The sequence below is a fragment of the Gigantopelta aegis genome, chromosome 15, assembly GCF_016097555.1.
Source record: "Gigantopelta aegis isolate Gae_Host chromosome 15, Gae_host_genome, whole genome shotgun sequence".
Lineage (NCBI taxonomy): Eukaryota > Metazoa > Mollusca > Gastropoda > Neomphalida > Peltospiridae > Gigantopelta > Gigantopelta aegis.
In genome coordinates, this window is record NC_054713.1 from 38,631,013 (window position 1) to 38,657,910 (window position 26,898).

Consider the following 26,898-nt stretch of genomic DNA (forward strand, 5'->3'; position numbering starts at 1 on the left):
TTGGGAGTGGTTTCGGGACCTGCCCCACAACTATCGAGAGTCCTAGTGTATTAATCCAATGCTTTGTGGAAATATGCATATAAAAGATCCCTTTATAGGGCGTGTAGATTGTTTAAAACGGGTGGGGGGGGGGGGGGGTAGCCCAAGGGATGAAAATATGGGAGCCTTAAAGGCCCCTAACCAATTAAATGCTCAACAAATGTTTCAAAAAGTAAGCAGCCCTCATAGAAGTTTACGCTTGTGACGTAATATAGTAGCCTAATACAGTTGATAATTTCCACTAGCCCAAACCATGCAATACTTCGCTAGTCTGGGCCGACAGCTAGTGGATTTGTCGAAACCTGCCAGTTGGCAGTCTTTAGGGACATGCTCCCCAAGAAAATTTAGTATTTAAGTTGTTCAAATACAGCAGAATACAAATGAAAAGTGGGGTGGGGTTATGATGATTATGTTCCACGTCCACCCACCCCGGTGGCGTCGAGGTTAGGCCATTGGTCTACAGGCTGGTAGGTAAACCACTTGCACCGACCAGTGATCCATAACTGGTTCAAAAAGGCCATGGTTTGTGCTATCCTGCCTGTGGGAAGCGCAAATAAAAGATCCCTTGCTGCCTGTCGTAAAAGAGTATCGTGTGGCGACAGCGGGTTTCCTCTAAAAACTCAGAATGACCATATGTTTGACGTCTAATAGCCGATAAGATAAAAAATCAAGGTGCTCTAGTGGCGTCGTTAAATAAAACACTTTTTTTCTTTAAGAACAAAATCTGTCTCTGTCTCTGTCCCTCTCTCCTCACTCCCCGTCTTGTCACACCCTACACCTCCGCAACCGTCGACAAGAGTCTTTAAGTAACCGAGACTACAACACAAGTCGATAGATAAGGGGAAATAATCGAGTCCCAGAGTCTATGGCGGAAATTATAAACAAGTTCGCACAAGTTTAATCCTTTTAAAAATCGAATGTTTTGTGGGATATCGGATTTCAGATGAGGTCGTAAAAAGTGGCTGGACGGTAAGATAATTTTAATCGGTTTGTCTAGCGAACCAGTTTTTAAATACAGAGTTTTATTATCGTCGTCACGCCACGCCGAGTTTGAAGTTTCATCGCGATCTGTCAAATTTCGGTATCGATGTTGTCGGTCGAGATAAACCTTGGAAAGCAGAATACTTTTTCTGAACTCTCTGTTGAAGTCAGGAGGTTGTGTCCACGACAGGCGTGCTTAATCTGAAACATGGCAAACATTCACATGGCACGAACCGTCCATAGATTTGATAAAACGTTACCAGAATGATGGGGGTCTGAGTCTATTTACCCCCCAAGACACACCCAAGATACCCTAAAACACCACCAAGATACCCCAAGACTCCATAAATATTTTTAAAAATGAATTAAAATGTACTATTTTATAAAATATTTAGTGGAAAATGACGTAAAATAATTAATTTTAAGCCTTAATGACAGCCGATTGCTAAGGAAAATAATCGACTATTTACCCCCAAGACAATGTATGAAAAAAGCATTCCCTGTGTGAAGGACTATAGTTATTTTGTGTACATTTTCAATTCTCAGCATTCTGTTCAGGAAGCGCCCTCTAAAACTAAAATACTACAAGTTTAGTATTTGATATTTGTTGCTGACTGCAGTCTCGGTGGTAAGTGACAACAATTTATTATGCCGTACAAAATTACAAACTATCAGTACAGAGTTTCTGCCCATGGTTTAAATTGAGCGAAACACCGGCACAGCAGAAGTAGATATTGGGGAGGAGAGGCTGATGGAACTCAAGAGCGCAAAGCAAAGTTTTTAGGGGGTTTGGGGGTATGTTTCCCATAAAAGAAAATTCATCTCTGCCTTAAGATTTACTACCAATAATATTTTTGATTCAGAATTATTATTTTTTTTTTTTGGGGGGGGGGGGGGGTACCCTCCTGCTCCGCCCTGCATGAAACATTTTTAATGTAATTTTACCCAAAACATTTATCAAAGTAGGCCTATTCCGTTTGTGTTATCTAATGAAAATGTTAGATATTGGTAGATTAATTTGTGATCAGATTTATTATTCATCGGGCATTGAAAATAGGATTTTAAAAAATAAATTAGGATACCTTTGGAATCGTAAAAAAATATTAATATAGATATTTCAGGATTCCATCACATCTTATGCTTTTGACTAAAAATCTGGAATTCATGGAAGCACTTAATTTTGCTACATTCACAGCCTGTGTATATCAGTGTTCAAGATTAAAAATTTGGGGCACTATCCCAATTGGATACTAACATTTCAAAATCTGGTATCCCACCTGAGAATTTGGTATCCCACTTAAATGAAATTCATAAATAACACCGTAACAAACTTGGACGACACTTTTCTCGTTCCCAGTCTATTGCAACGCCGCAATCGCAGAATTTGTGAAATTTGCAATCAAATGTAATCTATTTTTGAATAATACTAACATAAATTAATATTTAGCAGTAATTTTTAAGTGTTTCTAATATTATTAATGATAAACCTACTTGTATCAATTTTCTGCAGATGTGGAATCAATATCTCAAATAAAATTAGAAGGGAGGAAACATCCAACAAAACTAATAGCGACTTAGTGGTTCCCAGTCTATTGCTACGCTGCTGTTACTCCAGTGTTGCATTAGACGAGTTGGGGGAGATATTGTTATGGCATAGCATTAGACTGGGTACAAGCTCGAAAACATTGTTACTTGACTTCGCCAGTAAATGACGACTTTCATTGTTTAGCGAAAAATAAAATCGCAGGATTAAAAAAAAAACCCAACATTATATGGTATCCCAGTGGAATACTGGGTTCTTGAAGTCTGGTATCCAAAATTAAATTCTGGTATCCTCGGGATATCGGGATACCATTAATCTCGAACACTGTATATACATATATTCATGTATACATTGTAACAATGTGTTCATATTTATAAATAAAACATTTTAAAAATATATATATAATAAAATATAATCTTTTTATACAGTGTTGTCAGACTCATTTAAAAATTATAATCTTTGAAATTACAACTACAGTGAAAACTCAAAACTGGACCATCTGTAAACTGGAATTCTCTCAAAACCCAGACATTTTTCATAGTCCCTTTTTAAATATCTGTGCAGAAGAGAACCTCTCTAAACTGGATACCTCTTAATACTGGACTTTTTACATGGTCCAGAGGTGTCCGGTTTAGAGGAGTTTCACTGTAAATTATTGTTATAATTATATACCGATACATACAATGTATGAATGTAAATTTAAAATATGGTAATACTAAATTTACATAAATTTAAAATTATTAAGTACACTAATTAATTGTAGATATGTGATAACAATATTTTAGCATTGCTTTTTTGTCACAGGTGTATTATAATATATAGACGCCAATTTTTGTTATTCCTACATATGATATCTATTCATTATTTTTTAAATTCCTACATGTGATATCTATCTGCTACAAAGACTGGCAATTACCTACACTTGAACTTATTACAGACTGAAGTTGTTTAAACGTGTTTGATCAGCTGTTCATATGTGGTTGATTGTATAAAGTAAACAGTTTACAAGGAATGTCAATAGACCGATGATAGCTCAATACATGTGGAGATTCTGACAATAAATCTGTCATGACTTGAGTAAATATCTATGTTCATGTACCAACACGAGACTGGTATGTATATGTATTATGTATAATTAGTGTAATTTGAAATTCAAGAGACACCAGTGTCAATGGCACTACATTTAAGTCGCTGGATTAAAAACTGATAGTTGTTGAGTTTGTATATACCAATACCGGCTTTGATCCACAGTTAATACACAGCTTAATGAAAATGTGTGTATACGGTCATTACTGTGACTTTATTTCATTTTAACCCATTTTTCGTGCTTATATCTAATTAAGGTTCAAGTATGCTGTCCTGGGTACACACCTCAGCTATCTGGGCTGTCTATTCAGGACAGTGGATTAGTTGTTAATTGTTAGTGGTTAGTGAGAGAGAAGAGGGTGTGGTGGTCTTACACCTACCCATTGAGTCATTAAAACTTGCTATGGATGGGAGCCGGTACCGGGCTGCGAACCCTGTACCTACCGGTACTGTGACTTCTCTTTCACCACCTTTATGTCTGACATCCCAGATAATTTAATTGCACTGTGGTTAAGACATTGCAGGGTTCAAAATATAAAGTAAAATATGGTCTGCTGTCATTTTTTTGGTAAGTTGAAAATAATATGAGGGTACAAAATAAAAACAAAATAGTCAATAAGTGCCTTTACAAGTTGGTTATGTGTTTAAATGTATTGAAATTGGATATTGCATTTCATGTGCTTTGACAAATTTTAAAGAGCAAAAAGTTTGTTTTGTTTAAGGACACCACTAGAGCACGTTCATTAATCAACGGCTATTGGATGTCTAACATTTGGTAATTTAGACATAGTCTTAGAGATGAAACCCGTTACATTTTTCCATTAGTAGCAAGGGATCTTTTATATGCACCATCCCACAGACAGGATAGCACATACCATGACCTTTGATATACCAGTCATAAATTTTAAAGAGCAGTTCATTTGTCTAATAATTAAAAAAAACATCCATTGATTTCCAAGATTTTAGGGTACATAATTTTACCCTTCATACCCTCTGACAGAAACCGTGAGCAGGTCAAAAGAAATATGTTCTGTGAAAAAAACATATGGTCTGCTGGAAATAAATGGCATGGGGATGGAAGGCTTTGGGATAATGTGTGAAATATTAGGACTAGGTGATTCATTTAGAGCATTATGGAATTAAAATATAAGAGAATCATAGGCTAAATAGCAGATGAGATGATTGTAAAATACATCTGTCTGTTGAAAAATGACCTGCCATTTTGGGCTGTTTTTAGCAGGTGGACTTCTGTTTCATCTGCTAGGTTTAAAAAAAGGACTGCTTTTGGTTGTTTTTTTCGCAGGACGCTACATCAACCCCAACATTGGGTTTACGGCTAACAATAACTGCATGCTGAATTAAAACAGAGACTAGAAGATACATAGGAAAAATTAGTTTATATGATAAATTGATCACCACCATAGCAATTTGCTAGGTTGTTTGTTGTTGTTGTTTTTGGGTTTTTTATAATTTTCTTGCTAACTAAAAACAAGCAGTATTTTATGGTATGCTTATTGGATTAATGTGACATTTGGTCTGGCCTTTCTAAGCACATGATTAAAATATTGAAATTTTATTTAAGTTGTTTTTAAGGGGTTTTTTTTATTATAATTTTTTTTTTTTTTTTTTTTTGAGGGAGTGGGATTAACATGCATTAAGATGAACATCAATGGATACAACGGTCAGTGACACCGAAGACGTTTATAGTAGTAGTGATATTTAGTTCTTTAGAATTATTGTTTTGTGCTGGAGTGTCGTCAAACATTCATTACTTAAAGGCGCAGACCCTAGTTTCAGCCTGTAAACATGGACATTTAACTTTAGTTAATCTACAAATCTGTAACAAACATTTGGATAAGATTGTAACAGTGAGAAGCTAAAGTCTGTGATGTTTAAACAGGGAACTACCATCAAAAATAACTAGAGCTTGTCTCATTAACCATTACTTCTTAGACGAATGTGCATTTTTAAAAACTAGGTTATGTCACTTTAACAAAGCCCCTGCGCGTGCTGTAACCTCACCGTGGTGCAGGGGTGTAACATTCTCTTTGAGAATGGCCAATACAGCACAAATTGAAGTTTAGAGTAAAATTCGGTGTCCATAAAATTCTGTGATATTTGTATTTGTATTTTTGCACAGTTCTTTACACTGTTTTTGTTTAAACCTTGAATTTTTATGTTGATGTTGATCATCACTTTATTTATTTGCATTACCATAGTTTGACACCCAATAGCCGATGTATTTTTCGTGCTGGGGTGTCGTTAAACATTCATTCATTCATTCATTCATTCTTTAACAAAGTTCTAGTCTGCTATTATATAAACATTCCTTTCCTTTTTTGGCTTTTACCCTGTCGTGATTGGTACATGTGTATGCATTGTTATTGATCAAATGACCAGTAGCCAAAAATCTGACATACACAACATACTATTGTTGTGTGTACTTATTGTAAACCGAATCCCACACACACACACTCTTTTGTTGGTATTTAAGGGTGTATTTTCCAGTAATTGCCAGGAAGAGGCCTTCGTATAGGCGTACGCCTGTTAGCTGATCCCAAAACTCTAGATGTGACGATAATAAAAATATTGTTTAAACCAAGTAATTGTTGCAGAATTTCATTATTAGTAAATCTCCTTTTATCGATATTTAACTTTTGTGTGTGTGCATGTATACACATGATATCATTGTTGGTAAAGTTTTAATATAGCAAAATTAAACCAAGCCTTTATTTACTGTTCCAAACATGTTTCTTATAACATATATATAACTGAGATAATTACAGACTGAAACATGTAAAAGGATCATTATTTCTTTAAATTGTTTTTTAAAATACATATATACTGTACACTTGTTTTCTTTTATCATGAATGCATGTTGTGGTACTGTGGATTAATAATGAGGCTTTATTAACAAAAGATCTGCAATTATCCTCGGGTATGATTTAACGGCACATGGCTGGCAAACATTTGTCTTGGCCAAGGCCCAGCCTATTCACGGGATAAGTAGCGTTGAACGGTCCACATTGGGTCGTATTTATAAACTTGATTCCTCAGTGTGCGGGCCATTTCCATTACTGAGTATTGATAAGAGTGGAGTGCAACTCTTTTGTGGTCAGGAATGTCGGGGTAGAAGCAGATATATCTGTGTGAGAGTCTGTCTCCATATGTGGAATATACTTGTTGTACAGAGCTGTCGTACACGTAAGTCATTTATGCTACTTTAACACAGGTGTACGTGTATGTGTGCTAGTTTTTATTAAAATTAAATATATAGATTTTTTGTATGGAACTGTGAATGTTAATTTAGCTGCTGGCTTGGGATAAATGGCTGATTACTATTTATAGTATATTATAATCATTAATCAGTACCCTGAACATTTTGTGTTAAATTGTTAATATTTATAAATGGAAAGGAAAGATACCAGGTCTTATTAAAATTGAATACACATGTATATAGCTTTTTATATGGAACTGAATGTTTAGCTGCTATCTTGGGATATATGGCTAATTACTACATTGTATTTGTAATGTATAATCAGTACCCTGAACAATTTGTGTTAAATTGTTAATATTTATAAATGGAATGGAAAGATCGATGTATGTATTTAATGACAATTTGATCGGCACATCCGCTGTTTTATGTCTGATATGCATAGAGGCATATATACATGCATGTGTGTATGTGTATATATATATGTGTGTGTGTGTGCATGCATGTTTGTAAATTACCTTTTGTTTACCAACTCCCTACCACATGTGATCAAATGCGGAATCAGGGACATAGGCTGGGGGGATTCATTGAGTTTGGATGAGCCCCCACTCCTATAATGGCTAAAATATTTTTACAGTGCAATATTAGATTTTCATCTATTAGGTGTCCAGAGAAAATGGGTCTGCTATAGTAAATAATTTCAGTTTTGTTTGATGTAAGAAGAAAAGTTAAAGTGTTTTGTTATCAGTAATAGGTTCAATTTAGAAAACAATCGACTCAGAAATAAATAACTTGCAATAAATTCCATAGCATGAAAAAAGGCGTTCCCTGTGGGGTGGCTGATAGGTGCACATTCGAACCCAACCCTCCCCAGTTCCAAACCATGTTATGCCATTGGGAATGACTAGGGGCGAGACGTAGCCCAGTGGTAAAGCGCTCGCTTGATGCGCGGTCGGTTTGGGACAGATCCCTGTTAGTGGGCCCGTTGGGCCATTTCTCACTTCAGTCAGTGCGCTACGACTGGTACATCAAAGGCCATGGTATGTGCTATCCTGTCTATGGGATTGTGCATATAAAAGATCCCTTGCTGCTAATCGAAAAGAAGTAACCCATGAAGTGGTGACAGCAGGTTTCCTCCCTCAATATCGGTGTGATCCGTAACCATATGTCTGACACCATATAACCGTAAATAAAATGTGTTGAGTGTGTCGTTAAATAAAACATTTATTTATTTGGAAATGACCCTTAATGATCAGCATTGATCCGCCCCTTCCTGCCCCGGGATTGGCCACTGGCGAAGTCAGAGGCTAAATCCGAGGTGGGCGTGCCTGAACCTCTGTGGATATGGGCACGTAAACAGAGTTCCCATCTATCCATCCATTGATCCTCCCATCCTGAATGAGTTGGAAAGTAAGTTCATTGCAACTGTTGTGTAGAGTACGGTAATTCTATTCAATATAATAGCCAGCTTAAGGAAGTGCTTCATGGATTATCTTGTTAATCTACTCAGTAGATTTCTTTGCTCACCTTGCTGGTGTGCAATGTACAGGTAATTGTGCATTGATTTCTACAGGTAGCATTAACAGTGATTTATGGTTATACAGGTATAGGCCTACATGTAGTGATCAATATTCTTCTAAATCGGTGTTGTGTCTGGTGTTATATTCAGCTACACTGTGTCTTGTGCTTACTGCAACATTGATTACATGTAAGTAGAGACGGATCCAAAAATAGGAGTACAAAGAGGTCCTCTCTCCCCACCCCCACTCCCACCCCCTCAAATATATTCAACTTTCAAGTGCCTTTTTATCTGGCTTTTTTTTCTTTTTTTTTAAACTTTAAGTTCATTGGGTTGCCCTTTTCAAGTATCTACAGTGGTTGCAAAACAAGGCGTCGCATGCAACGTTTACTACCCTCATTTCCGACGTCTATTTTCGCCACAGTTGCTCAGACTCCAGTTCATATTTTCTTGGTTCTTGTCTGAATGTATAGCTCGGCTTCTATGGATTAATTTCTTCAGGAAAACTTTGAGTTTCAGAAACTTTCCCATGAATACAGCGTCCATTACTGCTCATTGCCTTTGTTTTTAAAATATATTTTGTTTTGATTCATGAGCACAGTCTAGAACCACTGAGTCATACTTGTTCTATTCTTGGGTCAACAATTTCACCAGCTATATGCATTACAAGTGAACTACATTGCACACTACTGTGGTAACAGACTCCGGCCCATAAAGTCCCCCTCTCCCGCGTGCCCCCATTACTGAGTGTCTGTGGCACTCGATAAACCTCCAACTCCTACTCTTGTCAGTTCCAACGCTTACTAGTACTCCGTTTTGCAACCGCGTATCTATCTACTCAGAAGGAGTGCGACGTAGCTTGATGCACTGTTGGTCTAGGATCGACAGTGTTCGAAATTAACATTTTTGGCCAGTATCCCAGTTGGATACTAACATTTCAAAATCTGGTATCCCACCTGAGAATTTAGTATTATATAGCATCCCGGTGGGATACTGGGTTCTTGAAGTCTGGTATCCAAAATTAAATTCTGGTAACCCCGGGATATCGGGATACCGTTAATCCGAACACTGATCGATCCCCATCGGTGGGCCCATTGGGCTATTTCTCATTCCAGCCAGTGCATCACGACTGGTATATCAAAGGTCATGGTATATGCTATCCTGTCTGTGGAATGGTGCTTATAAAAGATCCTGTGCTTCTAATTTAGTGGGTTTCCTCTCTAAGACTATATGTCGAAATTAACAAATGTTTCACATCTAATAGCCAATGATACGTGGTCGGTTTGGGATCGATCCTTATTTGTAGGCCCATTGGGCTATTTCTCGTTCCAGCCAATGCACCACAACTGGTGTATCAAAATATCAAAGGCAGTGGTATGTGCTATCCTGTCTGTCAGATGGTGGATATAAAAGACCTTGCTACTACAGTGCCCTCAATAGTTTAAGAAGTAGCAGGCTACAACAGTGATGATAGCAGGGGGCAAAGCGGGGGGTCTGGGGGCCCTCCCCAAGAAACATTTGAAAAATCGAACCTCTGAGATGCATTCTCATGGCCTCTGTTAGCGCAAATCAGTCACCATCCATTAAATGCAGCAACTGAACAATTTTACTCGAAAAGTAGGCGGCGGCAAAAGCTGTTTCAGGCGGCGATTTGCCGCCGGAGACCGGGTACTTTTGAGGGCTCTGCTACTAATGGAAAAATGTAGCGGGTTTCCACTCTATGATTGTCAAAATTACCAAATGTTTGACATCCAATAGCTGATGATTAACAAATCAATGTGCTCTAGTGCAATCTAATTAAAATTAGCTCCACTATTACATGTGGATCTAACAGCAGCCCGTTGGAGGTCATGTCCAGTTGACCTTTCATTCAACCAATCAAAACCGTACTTGCAAAATCATACCAGTGATTTGAAAGGAATTTGAAAACATACGGGATTATGCCGAGGGTATACGAAATAATTTGTGTGAATTACGAAGTATGCCGGAAACTAATTGCAATTTAAATTTTTTATATAAAATTCGTTTCAAGACAACAAAAAAAAACGTGATGATATAGCCATAAAATCTGTTTATACTAGTATACAATCCATAGTTTATTACTGCACTTTTCCCCCTGTTTTTTCAATGATGAAATCGACCAACAAGTTCGCCTATTGCATAGTCTCGCCCAATATTTTTAGAATTTGTATGCTCCCGAATAACGCTATAAAAGGCGAAGTGTAATTGGTCGATATTTAAATTGTTATTAATAGATGAAATGTCACCTGGACATGGGAGTCCATGCAATAATTTTAGAACTACTGACTAGACCCAGTAGAGCTAATTTTAATCAGATTGGCTCTAGTGGTGTCGTTAAACAAAACAAACTTTAACTAATAGTCGATGATTAATAAATCGGTGTGCTGTAGTGGTGTCGTTAAACAAAACAAACTAACTGTCGACTGGGCAAGTATAACTAGTATAGTGTAGAGTAGAAATAAATAAAAAAACAATTGTGTAGAAAGCTTCACAAGTACATGTATATATTCTACCAGGGAACATTTTGTTTTCAAAATCTTGATTAGCGATGTTTCTAGTCAATTAAAAATTGATTTTTTTTTTTTAAGAACTACTGGATACTGTTTAATGTTTAAAAATTGTGCAGCGATCTCAGAAACTTCCATAGTTTGCAGTCACATAATTTGTACCTATATAATTTTGTGTTACTTGATCAACAATTACTAAAACAGCTAGACCGTAACATTTTAATTGAGTAACAGATCCCACGGATGGTTAAGATAACCTATTAATCGGTTTGACCCAGGATGTGTTGTTTTGCGTATTCTTCAATCAGACACACTAATCCCAAATCTGATTAAGTCGGTGGACGTTGGCAGCTCGTGTGACTTTCTTGCCTGATTTGAGGAGCCGTAGAGTGCGTGGTTCTCATGTAGTTCTAAAGATTGTCATGTGGGTCTCATTCCACAGATTGATTTAGTGACAGGTGTTAAAATACACATATACAAGTTGAAGTTTATTCTCTGTCTGTCCCATCTCTCTCTCTCTCTCTCTCTCTCTCTCTCTCTCTCTCTCTCTCTCTCTCTCTCTCTCTCTCTCTCTCTCTCTCTCTCTCTCTCTCTCTCTGTCTCTCTCTCTCTCTCTTGGTTTAGTATCAATCTCCATCGGTGGGCCCTTTGGGCTATTTCTTGTTTTAGCCAGTGCACCAAAACTGGTATATCAAAGGCCTTGGTATGTGCAATCCTGTTTGTGGTGTAATGCATATAAAAGATCCCTTGCTATTGATAGAAAAATGTAGTGGGTTTCCTCTCTAAGACTGTTACAATTACCAAATCAGTGTTTCTGTCAGAAAGAAATTTTTGGGTATGGCATTATGGAATTGAATGCAACCACAGTCAACAGGGGGTATGGGGAAAATGGGTTAGAGTTAAGAAAATCATACAGTAATGATAAGAGTAATTAATTTTGTCAAAAGGTTAACTTCAGGGCTTGAACTTAATGACGGCACCGGTGGCAATTGCCATCGTTGAGATATAAATTGCCATAGGCAGGGAGCTTCACCGATGGTAATTTTGTGCCGTCGGTAAAGTTTCTCAACAATGACAAAATGTATACACCTGGTGTACATTATCTGCCAGTAATTTGCATATTTGAAATATGTCTTCATACAATAACAGTGATACAGCGTTCGCTCGATGCGCGGTCGGTGTGGGATCGATCCCCGTCGGTGGGCCCATTGGGCTATTTCTCGTTCCAGCCAGTGCACCATGACTGGTATATCAAAGGCCGTGGTATTTACCACCCTGTCTGTGGGATGGTGCATATAAAAGATCCCTTGCTGCTAATCGGAAAGAGTAGCCCTTGAAGTGGCGACAGCGGGTTTCCTCTCTCAATATCTGTGTGGTCCTTAACCATATGTCTGACTCCATATAACCGTAAATTAAATGTGTTGAGTGCGTTGTTAAATAAAACGTGTCTTTCATACAACAAAATAACGTTCCAGTCAAGTTTATTTGCTGCAGAAGTCATTTTAAAAAACATTGCCATAGGCAGGCTCAAAATTGTTGTCGGTGGGGCTTTTTGACTATCGCAATTCTTGTTATAAAATTGCCGTGGAATATTTGTAATCATCAGATGAACCTGCTACATTGTTCCATTAGTAAAAAGAGATCTTTTATATACCGGTATGCACTTTCCCACAGACACACCGGCCTCGGTGGCGTAGTGGTTAGGCCATCGGTCTACAGACTGGTAGGTACTGGTTTCGGATCCCAGTCGAGAAATGGGATTTTTAATCCAGATACCGACTCCAAACCCTGAGTGAGTGCTCTGCAAGGCTCAATGGGTAGATGTAAACCACTTGCACCGACCAGTGATCCATAACTGGTTCAACAAAGGCCATGGTTTGTGCTATCCTGCCTGTGGGAAGCGCAAATAAAAGATCCCTTGCTGCTAATCGGAAAGAGTAGCCCACGTAGTGGCGACAGCGAGTTTCCTCTCAAAATCTGTGTGGTCCGTAACCATATGTCTGACGCCATATAACCGTAAATGAAATGTGTTGAGTGTGTCATTAAATAAAACATTTCTTTCTTTTTTCTTTTTTTTTCCCACAGACAGGACAGCAACCTTAAACTGAGGTACTTTATAATTACAGTGAAACGTCGCAAAACCAGACCCTCTATAAACCGGAATTCCCTCAAAACCGGACACTTTTCGTGGTCCCTTTTTAAATATATGTACAGAAGAGAACCTCTCAAAACCAGATACCTCTTAAAACTGGACTTTTTACTTGGTCCCAAGGATGTCTGGTTTAGAGGAGTATCACTGTATATACCAGTCATGGGGTACTGGTTGGGATGGGAAAAGACTCAAAGGGTCCACCGAGGAAGTTTGATCCTACAACCCCAGCATTCTACCGACTGAGCTAACTTCCACCCTTGAATTTAAAACAACGCCTGAAGCTCATTGTTAACATATATACAAATTGTAATCCCTTATAATGGCTAAAACGAGTCTCCCATGAATTGCTCTGCCTACCGACCATGTCCTTTTAAGGACAGAACCGACACGATTACAATCAATCAAGCCCTTTTAAGGACTCAATTCGGGACAACCTAGGGAGACACTCGACAATGTCCATCAATAGGCTAGGTTCCAACAACGAGCTGCTCTCGGCATACTAAGTTAAAAAATAACATGTAGCTCCCCTTTTTATCTTTCGTCAAACCATTCAAAAATTTGCAAAAATTCCTTCATGAAAATTGCACCATATTTCCTTTTTGACATAATCCTATGTGATATTCAAAATTCAATAGCACCAAAATTGCCCTCGCCTGCTTCCGACCCCGGTCTGGCTACTGGTGCTCCCTTGCACTTGCCAGTGCGGGTGGTCCCCTCCTCTCATCCACTACAAACCTTTTTCCTGTCCTGGACAGAGGAGCCAGTGAAAGTCAACACCTGCACCCATGACAGGCGTGCGCTACAACAGCTTGTTCTGAATGTGCACATTAAACCCTCTGACCTAACCTGACCTGACCTGACTTGACCTGACCTGACCTCATTGGTAACAGTACCCTGTACATGTAGATATATTTTAGTGAATTAATTCTTTTAGGTTGATTCATCTTATAACTTATTGTAACCTTTGTGAGCATTGTACCACCCGGGGGTGGGATGTAGCTCAGTAGTACAGGTCTCACCAGATACGCGGTCGATCTAGGATCGATCCCTATCAGTGGACCCATTGGGGCATTTCTCTTTCCAGCCAGTGCTTCACAACTGGTATAACACCCTGCAATATAAAAGATCCCCTGTGGCTCATTGGTAACATTCCCTCCCCCGCCCGCTACCGACACTTCAGGCAAGTACTCTAACGACTGAGCTAAAATTCCACCCTGGCATGTAAAAGATCCCCTGTGGCTCATTGGTAACATTCCCCCCTCCCCTGCCCGCTACCGACACTTCAGGCAAGTACTCTACCGACTGAGCTAAATTTCCACCCTGGCATGTAAAAGATCCCCTGTGGCTCATTGGTAACATTCCCTCCCCCGCCCGCTACCGACACTTCAGGCAAGTACTCTACCGACTGAGCTAAAATTCCACCCTGGCATGTAAAAGATCCCTTGTGGCTCATTGGTAACATTCCCCCCTCCCCTGCCCGCTACCGACACTTCAGGCAAGTACTCTACCGACTGAGCTAAAATTCTACCCTGGCATATAAAAGATTCCCTGTGGCTCATTGGTAACATTCCCCCCTCCCCTGCCCGCTACCAACACTTCAAGCAAGTACTCTACTGACTGAGCTAAAATTCCACCCTGGCATATAAAAGATCCCCTGTGGCTCATTGGTAACATTCCCCCCTCCCCCGCCTGCTACCGACACTTCAGGTAAGTACTCTACTGACTGAGCTAAAATTCCACCCTGGCATATAAAAGATCCCCTGTGGCTCATTGGTAACATTCCCCCCTCCCCTGCCCGCTACCAACACTTCAAGCAAGTACTCTACTGACTGAGCTAAAATTCCACCCTGGCATATAAAAGATCCCCTGTGGCTCATTGTAACAGTACTGTGTTCATGTATGTATATGGTTGTGAATGAATTGTTTAGGTTGATTGATCTTGTAACCTACTGTACCCTTGGTGGCCATTGTTCCATAGGGCTACACATTTACCTCGCTCCATAACCATATTTAATACCTGGGAAACACTCAAGTCCATGGAAGTAGCAGATGTGTATATACGTAGGATATAATTTACTTCTTTTTATTTATCAGCCCACATGCTGACTGTTCATTTGTTTTGTTTTACACATGAACTGGTATGTAATACGATCTTGAGTAATATACAAAATACTCCATGCATGAGGTATTGTCTGATACGAAATGCCCTGACTTTAAGTATGAAGGATGTTTTTCACAAATGTCATTATGAACTGAAGACTGAACAGTGTTTTGTGTGAATTTAACAGCTCTCTTTGGTTAATACCCACTCCATGACTAAAACATGTGATTGTGCATTTTGTGTTTATGTAAAGTGGTTTTCTTACAAGTCTTACAAGGCTCTTGTTTTGAACAGGTATGTTTACAGATATATAATAATATATATGCTAATGGTTTATGGTTAATGTGTTTGGCAAAGTTCTGAACAGACGTGCATAAATACAATGCACAATGTCATGTGGTGATTTCTACAACCCCATCATCATTACAGATACATTAGGAAAGTGATTTTAAAGCTTGTTTTAAAATCTGAATTCAGCATTTGTTTTGTTATAAAATGAGTTTTCACAAAGGAAACTTTGTTTTATTTGAAATGCTTTAAATCATCACTGGAATCAGTGGATGGAGTATGATATAGATTTATCAGCTTTTAAAAGGTGATTTATACTTTTCAGGTCTCTGGAAGTTGAAAATTTGTGTAAACCATTTATGGGTTACACAAAAAACAAATTCAGGTAACCCATTTCGTTTTTACGTAACCTTTCATGATCAAGTAAATGCTGTCCTAAATTAAAGGTGCAAACAAAAAATGGGTTACACAAACTATACTTACGCGAGTGATGTGCGAACAAAACTAAATGTTTTCTTCTTCTTTTTTTCTGTTTTCAGACACCATGTAAGCAATCCTGTATGAATTGGATGTCTTATTTAATACTGGAAGACATGTAGAAGTTCTACACAATCCTAAAGGTTTTCTTTTTTTTTCTTCTATTTTCAGATACCATGTAAGGAATCCTGTATGAATTGGATGTCCTATTTAACGCTGGAAGACATGTAGAAATTCATAAATAATGGAAATTTGAAGCATCATCAACATGCATATTGAAGATGCAGTGTTCACCTCATCAGAAGTCGTGGAATTCGGTTCCCGCCAGACACAAGTTCTCCCAGCCTTCTGCTCATTCTGTAGCAAACGGCAACACTGGCAGTTTGAGGAAAGTAAAAAAGAAGCTAGATTTCCATGATGATGATGAAGAGGATGAAAATGGTTTAGATTTTACTGATAAACTTAAAGCTTTTCGAGGCTTGATAAGTCCCAGGAAGCATCTCTTGGTGAAAAAAGAATTGGAAAAGGGGAGAAAGCCTTGTTCTGAAAATTATGACAAGGACGAAAATCCTTTACCTTTTACAGATAAACTTGAAGCTCGAGAGTTTAAAAGTCCTAAGAAACATGTCCTAGTGAAAAGAGAAGTAGAAAGGGGGAGAAAACCTGGTTCTGAAGATTCTTCAGGACAAAACTGCAGAGATGGTGCAGGTTTAACGAAGAGGAATGATGACTACCATAAGTTCTTGAGACGTCCAGCTTCTGCAGGACCAGGAGTAGTCAAAGGTGTTGGTGCCAGCAATGCAGCATCATCCTTGTTGAGTGGGAGGTCCAGTGTGGATGTCTGCAGTGACATGTGTCTTCAGAGTCCTTGCTCCGCCCATGAATTGGCCACACGACTCGAGCACATTGAGGAACGTCTTCAGAATCACGAATTCAGATCACCTGGTCATACCAAGAGTAGAGGATTGGTCCACTCTACGCCAGTATCCGAGTCCAGATGTCAAACGAATGAAAAGAATGATGAAGAACTGGATCGGTGGAAGAGAAATGATGATGGTTACCAGGACTGGAAGAAAGATTCTCTACAGCACCACAGAACTAGTAGTGACATGCATGCTGGACAAGTGTTTAGTCATAACACAGACGTGAACAACAATGTGAAGGATAAACACACTGAGACGTCTCCAGATATTCATGTTTTGTTGGACAGACTGCAGAAAAGCAGACTCAGAAAAGCAGACTCTCCTTACACCGAAGTCTCTTCAAATGAAAGGACACGTTCAACCAGAACAAAAAGACCACAGTCTTCCAGAGAAAGAGATTTAATACGATTGGAAAGACCACAGTCTTCCAGAGAAAGAGATTTAGTACGATTGGAAAGACCACAGACTTCCAGAGAAAGAGATTTAGTAGGATTGGAAAGACCACAGTCTTCCAGAGAAAGAGATTTAGTAGGATTGGAAAGGCCACAGACTTCCAGAGAAGGAGATTTAGTAGGATTGGAAAGACCACAGACTTCCAGAGAAGGAGATTTAGTACGATTGGAAAGACCACAGACTTCCAGAGAAAGAGATTTAGTACAATTGGAAAGACCACAGACTTCCAGAGAAGGAGATTTAGTACGATTGGAAAGACCGTTGTCTTGTATTGCAGACTTGACTCATAATGAAAGAGATCTGGCAAGGCTGCAACGACCTCGTTCTTGTAATCTGGACATTGGTGAAGATAATTTGGTGCTGAAGATTCAGCATGACAGTGTTGATGCCTCTATAGAAGTTGCAAGTAACTCAGAAAGATGGTTTAGACAAAATGGAAGCGTGACCTGTAATATTTCTCAAAGAGATCCAAGTGTCTTTCAAAGTAGTTTGAGATCCTCTGTCAAAAGAGAACTGAACTCCAGTATTCGTCAGACTAACGTTCCATTTTTTGATGAAATTGCTAGTCCATCAGGATCTATGAGAACATGTTCTGTTAATACAGAGCCTGCATCGCCAAAGATATCTGCCTTTGATTCAGAAAGAAGTGGTCAAGACGTAGACAATCATGTTCCCATTACGAGAAATCGCACACATGGCATCAGAACCATGCATAGATCTGTCAAAGATGAGAGATCAGCGATTGCAGGAGATTCCAGAGATGTTCAGGGTCGGCAGTTAGAATATGTTAGACATTTGCACAATGAGGCAGTAACAGATGATGGAACTGATTCTCGAGCATCACCTGTTGATGCATGTCTTCAAGTATCTCCAGATGCAGCATCTAAGAGAGTCACAGGTTCTGCAATGCACAGGAGTAGTCGAGATAGGAACAGTGAACATGCATCAGAAGTTAACAGCAGACAGAAATATCACAAAGCAAATCACAATGAACTTGGAAGTTATCGATGTGATGTAGATGATGTCCAGGATGAAAGAAAGTCGAATCTGGATATTGACTGGTCAGATTCTGGAGCAGGTCCTCTGACTCTAAACCAGTTACGGGATCTGCATAACAGAGCATTTGGAAATTCTGATGAGAAACATGTACCTGGCAGTTTGACTGGTAGTATAAAACATAACAGAGTTTCTAGAAAGTCTGAAGATAATTCTGACGCCGAAAGTTTAACAAATACTGGAGTTTCTAGGCAGTCTGATGTATCTGAGGGTCCAGTTAACAGTATGGTGAATAGTGAAAAGTATAATGAAGAATATTTGCACCATAAAACCACATGGAATAGAGAGCAGCAAAGTTACAGGAGGAATTTAAAGAAGTTGAATGAACTGATGGAAAGACGATCTATAACACCGTCATATAGCAGTAGTTGTCAAACACTTCAAGAAAATGGATGTCTGGAAAGATCCTTGACTCCAGCAACTTATGAAATGCAAAGAAAAACTAGATCACAAGAAGCTGATGCATTGCTGTCATTTTCTGTTCATGGAATTGAAAAGCATCGTGAAAATAACTTGGTTCCAAGGTCCAAAGATTATGACAGCAGACAGTCTGGCAGAAGACTAGAGTCATCTTCCACTGGTGTTGAAAAGTCCAGGATAGATAAATCTTACTCACCTGTGTCATTTGATAAAGAAAAGAAGCATCAGAGTCCTAGTAGGACCAAAAAACCCAGATATTTGTCTGGCAGTAATGTTGAGAAACCAAGCTGTAAAGTTTCTGATTTCTATGAAATGAAGAAAACTGAAAAACAAACAGGAATAAAACATCTACAAGCATCATCAAAATATCCCGTGGAACAGCAACGATCTCAAACTCCTGCGTCATATGAAAGACATTTGAAGCTGCGATCAGCTCATTCTGGCAGGCAATCAGCAGATTTAATGTCAGGAGACAACAAAGTGAGGGAGAACCGTGAAAGGAACATGCAAAAGTCTGTTTCCGAAAACCAAGTAATAACAAAAATTGCTAAACAATCACTAAGGAATCAGAGTCCACCAAAGGTAAAGCCTAGAGTCATCAAACGAGAGATATCACCAAACAAGTTACAAGAATTCAACAAAAAGGTGGCAAAGAATGAATCAACTGCATCAAAATCTCCTCTGAAGAAACGTTCCAGTAATATGTCTGATAAGAGCAAAGTTGATGTTAGTCATCATAACAAACGATCTAATTCCACAGAGGGTTCGAGGAAAGTTGTTTCACAAGCTAGATCTCGTGTAGCTCCACTAGCAGACGTATATGTAAACTCGCTGACAGACACAGAAAAGCAGCACCTTTGTTTGGATGATGTCCGTAAGCTACATTTCGAGGTCGACCAACAACGCCAAGATAAACTATTTACTTCTTTTGATTCAGACTCTGAACTAAGCGATGAACTCTCAACAGCTCCTGATGCAAGGACAGCATCAAGGAATACAAATACAGCTGAGAAAGCAGTTGTGTATGCAACAGAGTCTGAACATTTTGGAAACAGATATCTGGATTTAGAACAAGATTGTGGTCATCATGATTTGGTTAGTGCTAAAGGTAATAGGGGAAACAGAAACTCAGTTGAAGTGTCAGCTGACATTACAATTCCTGAGTTGTTTGGAATGAAAATCACAAAAACCATTAATCGAATTAATAATGGTGCCTGTGAGAATGAGCATCGGAAATGTGATGGAGCTGATATCCAGTATGAAGTCACGATATCTGATGGTAAGGAAACCAGTCAAAACGTAACAAACAGCAACTCACACAAAAATCATCGTCTCTCCAAATTGGTGCATAGTGTGACTGATAATGATTTTAATACAAGATCTTCCAATAAACTGCATCAGAGTGAAACTGAACATGGCTGTGTTCTTGGAATTGGTATGTCAAATATGCTTGGTCATCAGCATGAAGGCTTTAAAAGGCAGATTTTGATTGGTCAGATGAATGAGGACTGTGATACAGAAGTAAGGAATGGTCAAGAAACCTACATGCAAAGATGCAGAAGTGTAGCTAGTCAAGATGGTAGTGACATTGGTGATTCTCTCTGTTGGGATAGTGACAATCAAAGAGGTATAGATTGTGCGTCTGCTCATGAACAAAATACACATCGTTACAAGGAGGAGGAAGAAGACTCTTATTCCATGCTGACCAAGCCAGGACATTCAGAACATCTATCAGAGATGGAAGAGATACATACTACGCAAGGCAATAATCAAAATAAACTGCTTTTGTCTCTTGATGGACGGAAAGAGTTTCTGGATGGTGTACCAGTCATTGATCCTGTGAGCGCAGAACGTTTTATGGAACGTCAGAAACAAAGAAATATTGTTAGAGAAATGGAGCTTGTGGATAGACTAGTGATGTCTAGATCTTGCAGTATTCTGGACTCTACTGGTGGAGATACTTGTGCAGAAGATGAGACAGATTCAAGGCTGTTGTTTGAGCCTCCTGAGAAGGACACATCCACACCACTGGTGAGTAAACAGCACAGTGAGTTCTGAGTAAACAGATCAGTGAGTAAATAAAGAAACGATTTACAATAACTAGTGCTTTTTTTATGGCATGGTGATTAACACTGCCTCAATAGTCTAGCGCCATCTTGCTTTAATCAGCACCATGCTGCCCTGAGATTAAACAAGCCTTTTTCAATAATTCATTCTCAATAGTCTAGCGCCATCGTGCCTAAATCAGCACCACGCTGCCCTGAGATTAAACAAGCCTTTTTCAATAATTAATTCTAAAATCACCCTTTATAAAACATGCAGAAAATGTGTTATTAATTAATAAAATATATTTTGCCATTCATTCATTAAAGCATGCACATTAATTACATTTATTTTTATCTCAGTTAATTTTTTTGTCTTTAATTAATCAGAAAAAAGTGTCTTGAAAATGGTGATGATGCCTATAAAGTATTTAGTTTGTCATACCTTTCCCAAACTTGTAGGAAAAACACTATAATAACAGTACAGTGTGCAAATAAAAGTTGTGGAGCAATAGTAAAGTAATTAATAGTAGAAAGTAGTGAACAGAGTATTTATGGGTTGTTTTATTGTAACAGAAGTTACTTGTTTCAAATTGCCGTAGACAGGCTGCAGATAAGCATTTTGCCTACGGTAAAAACATTTTCAAATTGCCGTAGGTATAAAACCCATACCATTGTATAGTAGGCAGCCCTCGCCTGTCACCAACCCCAGTTGGGCTGCTGGTGCTCTCTTGCACCTGCTAGTACAGGTGGACCCTTCTCCCACCCACCCCAACCCTTTCCTGTCCTGGACGGAGGAACTGACTAAGGCCGGCACCTGTACCCATGACAGGCGTGCGCTAAAACAGCTTGCTCTGAATGTGCACCTTAATCCCTATGCCATACCATATTCCATACTATAGTAGGCAAGACATTTGATTCAATGGAATTCTTGTTATTATCAGGTTTCTTTTCTCAACAGAAAAACTATCATCTGACTAAGCAAGACCAACCCATGGCAGCCATAGGATCCTTAAAGTAAGTCAGGTCATCTTTACTTTAAACTATCGTCTGACTAAGCAAGACCAACCCATGGCAGCCATAGGATCCTTAAAGTAAGTCAGGTCATCTTTACTCTAAACAGGGCGGGACGTAGCCTAGTGGTACAGCGTTCGCTCGATGTGCAGTCGGTGTGGGATCGATCCCCGTTGGTGGGCCCATTGGGCTGTTTCTTGTTCCAGCCAGTGCACCACGACTGGTATATCAAAGGTATGTACTACCCTGTCTGTGGGCTGGTGCATATAAAAGATCCCTTGCTGCTAATTGGAAAGAGTAGCCCATGAAGTGGCGACAGCGGATTTTCTCTGTGTGGTCCTTAACCATATGTCTGACACCATATAACTGTCAATAAAATGTGTTGAGTGTGTCGTTAAATAAAACATGTCTCTTTCCTTTAAAGGGAGAGTAAACTCAAACATGAGCCTTATGTGTTGGAAAGATGCATACCCGGACCACCAACACATACTGACACTTTAAGAAATGAAAAACACGTAATTTTAGAGTTAATAAAATACCCATGATTATTTCTGCTAACTGGGGGAAGCCATTTTGTTTCATTTTCGAGGTGTCCAGTACTCTAGCTTGGGGCACAGTGACATTAGCTCCAACCAACTCCTGTATGCACAGTGTAAACAAAAGCAGTAATTTACGACAAGGCGCTTCTCTTTGATCAACCTAACTTGTGAAACAACATAAATGACGTGATAATATATTCTCTCATTCTCAGGTATATGAAAGAAAGCCATGTAAGAAATTTCTATCTTACATGGGATATCACGCGCTTGCGTTTAACATGACATCGTTGGTAATATATAACATCATATTAATGTGAGGTGGTGACGTGAGGTCATTAGACAGTTTTAAATTAATATTTTGTTATTAAAACCTTCATTTTAAAAGCTATTTTGTTAATTTGTAGTGTTAAATTTTATTTAACATATGAAACAAACACGGCAAATACGATAGTGTAGTTTATTTATGACAAAATTGTCAAATAAAAAAGTCACATACTTGTTCAACCATCTTTGTCTGTTCGTGTAAAATAATGGTTTATTTACCGAATGAATAAGAGAAAAAGACTTCATATGCGGTCATGTGGGATAGAAAATTTCGATTATGGGAACTTTCACCACCTCGGGTGTACTTTTTCTATCCCACATGACTGCATATGATAGAGTCTTATAATAAACTATTTAACTAAATATATTTCAAATTGCATTAACAGAATGCAATGGGGATATAGTATTTTTCTCAGTTAAATAATCCAAAGAAAAAATTTACACTATTAGGCCTATTGGTATGCTACATTGAAGCAAAAATGACAACCCACGATACCCAAGTGATAATTTTCTTTTCTTTGGGACTAAGTAATTGGACAGTTCTGTGGTTTTAGATGGGAAAGTCTACTTAATAGTTTTACAGAACTCTTTACAGTAATAAACCATGTCCATTACCATTTTAGGGGAGACAGGTTAAATTACACAATACCGGTATGTATTTTTTGTGTCTAGACAGCAGTAATTAATTGGCTCGTCTTGTTACCTATTAAATACAAACTTGCCAATCGGGAATCACAGGTAGAGGCAACTAACAGAATAGACCAATTAACTAAGAAAACTCTGTGTATCATTTCAGTACATAGGTTAATACATGGACAAAACATGGTATAATTATTTCAACTTGTGTAGCCACTTTGACAATGGTGGTTTATTTTGTATTGAAAAATAATATATACTTATTGCTGGCTTACTGGGATGGATATTATTACCGAACATTGCAATACATGCCTATTTTATCAGCCCGCAAAAACCACGAAGATTTGTTTCTCTAGTTCTAGGACTCAATTCTGATGTTATGCATTAAGTATTACCGGTACGTAACCACCAGAGGGCGTATTCACTGGAAACTAACAAAATGGCTGCACCCGTTATATCTAACAGCCGTCACATTTAAATGTTTTATTAATTAAATATAATAATATACTTGTTGATATTAAGCAATAATGTACATTATATATCGTTGAATATGCATACCAGTCCAAAAGCCTTAATTGTACCTTCCTTTGAGAAATGTTTTTTCTGTAATCTGACCTGCTGGCATAGTAACAGTTAGTATTTTATTTTATTTTATTTGCCTTCGTTTGTATGACATTTTATCAATTTATTCAAAACATGTTGGAAAGATCCCTTGCTGCTAATCGAAAAGAGTAGCCCATGAAGTGGCGACAGCGGGTTTTCTCTCTCAATATCTGTGTGGTCCGTAACCATATGTCCGACGCCATATAACCGTAAATAAAATGTGTTCAGTGTGTCGTTAAATAAAAAAAAATTTCCTTCAAAACATATTGGATGTTTTTAAAAAATTAATTACTGGTAAAAAATATTTTAAAATTTTAAAAAGAAAAGAAGTTACAGATTAACAAAAAAGTATTAATTTGACCTAATTTAAAATTGGCTGTATCAATGAACAAAAAAGAAAAACAAACATGTATGGACCCCTTTCCATTCTTGTCATTAGCTATAGGCTACATGTTTTGTATTAATATTTATTTGTGATCTGGCTGTATGTTTTTGCTGGTTTCTTCTTTAGATCTCCATACTCAGCAGCAGACACAATCATTTCTCACCTTGGTGACCCTGGAACTGTCCGCTTGCTCAGGCAACTCTACGCAGTCAGTGAAACGGCCAGACCAAACCTGATTCTCAAGGTAAAACCCAATTTATTACCCATATGGTTAATAATATCTTGGAACATATCAAAGTGATACGTCGCACTAGAACGCCAAGTGGGACGTAACACTTCAACGTCACACGATGATGTCATCGATTGGTGCACTATATCCTTACAAAAATGTCAATCAAACAAGTTGAGTGATATTAATTAAGATCGATTATCGAGTAATAAATAGGATATTAAACTCGCTACCATTTCGTATCATGTTTATGTCCCTCGTGAACTAATTTTTTTCTTTTCACATTACCTGTCCTCAAAACAAATGCACTCACCCCTCCTCCCCACCCCCCTAATCAAAACAAACTTTAACTCTCTTTTTTTTCTTTGTGTTCCATGTGTGGCATTGCCAAAGTCTTGGAAATATAAAATAAAATTTTAATCCCCACCCCCATTTTTAACTTTTTGTTTATAAAAATCTAGCATTTATTTTCTTCTTTTCCTTTAACATTTTTAATAATAATAATATTAAAAATTCTACCCCTTCTGCAATTTGAAACATAAATTCCATAAAAATTTAGCATTTATTTTATTTTGTCCTTAACTAACCTTTTACAAAAATCTGTCCTTTTTTAAGCTTGAGCTTATATGATAAAGAGATTATTACCCTCGTGTATTTCGGTATCGTCAGTATCATATATTAGGAATAAAAATAATGTATTCTGTTCGCCAGAGGCTCGCATAATCCAATTTGTATTCCTAATATATGATACTGACGATACCGAAAAACACTCTGGTAATAACCTCTAGATGTATTATATATATATATATATATATATATATATATATATATATATATATATATATATATATAAATACATGTATAAATATATAAAAACCATTGCTGCTGCTACAAAGTGGGGGGCACATGCCGCCTCTTCCCCCACCCCACCCCACCCTGCTTCCTACACCAGTGAAATATGTTGTTTATTTTGCAGGCACGGTACTTCAAGGAATGGCAGCACAGTGTTCAGGTTTTAAAAGAGCAGAGACAGTATGACAACACTTTACTGCAGTGAGTTCACTAGATGTTTACAGGTCGAATCTCAAGTGTGTTGTGGATATTTAAACAGTTAGAATAGATCATCAGCTATTGATTTCTTTCAACGATGCTCTATTCCTTGATTTCCATTGGTTTTGTGTAGCCCCCTACAGTGTTTCTGCCAGAAATAAATGTTTGGGTATGGCACTATGGAATTGAATATTTACAGTGTGTGTGTGTCCTGCATGCATCCCAGAAAGAAAATGGGCTAGGTTTAGGGTTAGGGTTAAGAAAAAAAATACAGTAATGATAAGAGTCATTAATTTTGTCAAAAGATTAACTTAAACAAAAAAATCTGCAAAAAAAATTGGGTATGGCGCCATACTCGTTTTACTCTCTGACAAACCCTGCCCTACTGGTCTAACCAGAGAGGACTATAGGTTTCGTCTCTCTAATCTTTTTTTCTTCTTGTTTTGTTTTTTGTCGACAGAGCCAATCATTTTCATTTAAACCGACTGACAGACAAATACTTCCACCGATGGCTCGAAGCTACGACATCTCAACAACAAAACCGCAAGGCATCCATCCTGTACCGACAAATCATGTTGAGGAAAGGTCTGGGGGCCTTCAAGTGGGCTATCGGCCGGTCTCGACACTGTCACGACATCATGCAGAGTCGAGTCGAGAGTATTCTCCTGACCACCAGTTTTGTGAAGGTAATCACAGAGTCGGGTCGAGAGTATTCTCCTGACCACCAGTTTTGTAAAGGTAATTGCAGAGTCAGGTTAAGAGTATTCTCCTGACCACTGGTCTTGTAAAGGTAATCTCTGAGTCTGGTCGAGAGTATTCTCCTGACCACCAGTCTTGTAAAGGTAATCACAGAGTCTGGTCGAGAGTATTCTCCTGACCACCAGTCTTGTAAAGGTAATCACAGAGTCTGGTCGAGAGTATTCTCCTGACCACCAGTCTTGTGAAGGTAATCACAGAGTCGGGTCGAGAGTATTCTCCTGACCACCAGTCTTGTGAAGGTAATCACAGAGTCGGGTCGAGAGTATTCTCCTGACCACCAGTTTTGTAAAGGTAATCACAGAGTCAGGTCGAGAGTATTCTCCTGACCACCAGTCTTGTAAAGGTAATCACAGAGTCAGGTCGAGAGTATTCTGACCACCAGTCTTGTAAAGGTAATCACAGAGTCTGGTCGAGAGTATTCTCCTGACCACCAGTCTTGTGAAGGTAATCACAGAGTCTGGTCGAGAGTATTCTCCTGACCACCAGTCTTGTGAAGGTAATCACAGAGTCTGGTCGAGAGTATTCTCCTGACCACCA

At 38.5% G+C, this 26,898-nt stretch overlaps 1 protein-coding gene across 1 annotated transcript in view; it reads left to right on the forward strand.

Moving 5' to 3' along the window:
• Positions 1-678: 678 nt before the first annotated feature.
• The window catches only part of LOC121389816, a 78,801-nt gene continuing 52,581 nt past the window's right edge, over positions 679-26,898 (forward strand). The window contains exons 1-6 of the mRNA XM_041521465.1: positions 679-1,008; positions 16,100-20,811; positions 21,784-21,839; positions 24,450-24,567; positions 25,529-25,605; positions 26,063-26,288. Of these exons, the coding sequence (XP_041377399.1) occupies positions 16,210-20,811; positions 21,784-21,839; positions 24,450-24,567; positions 25,529-25,605; positions 26,063-26,288 (5,079 nt within the window). The 5' untranslated portion in view covers positions 679-1,008; positions 16,100-16,209. The remainder of the gene's footprint in view (positions 1,009-16,099; positions 20,812-21,783; positions 21,840-24,449; positions 24,568-25,528; positions 25,606-26,062; positions 26,289-26,898) is intronic.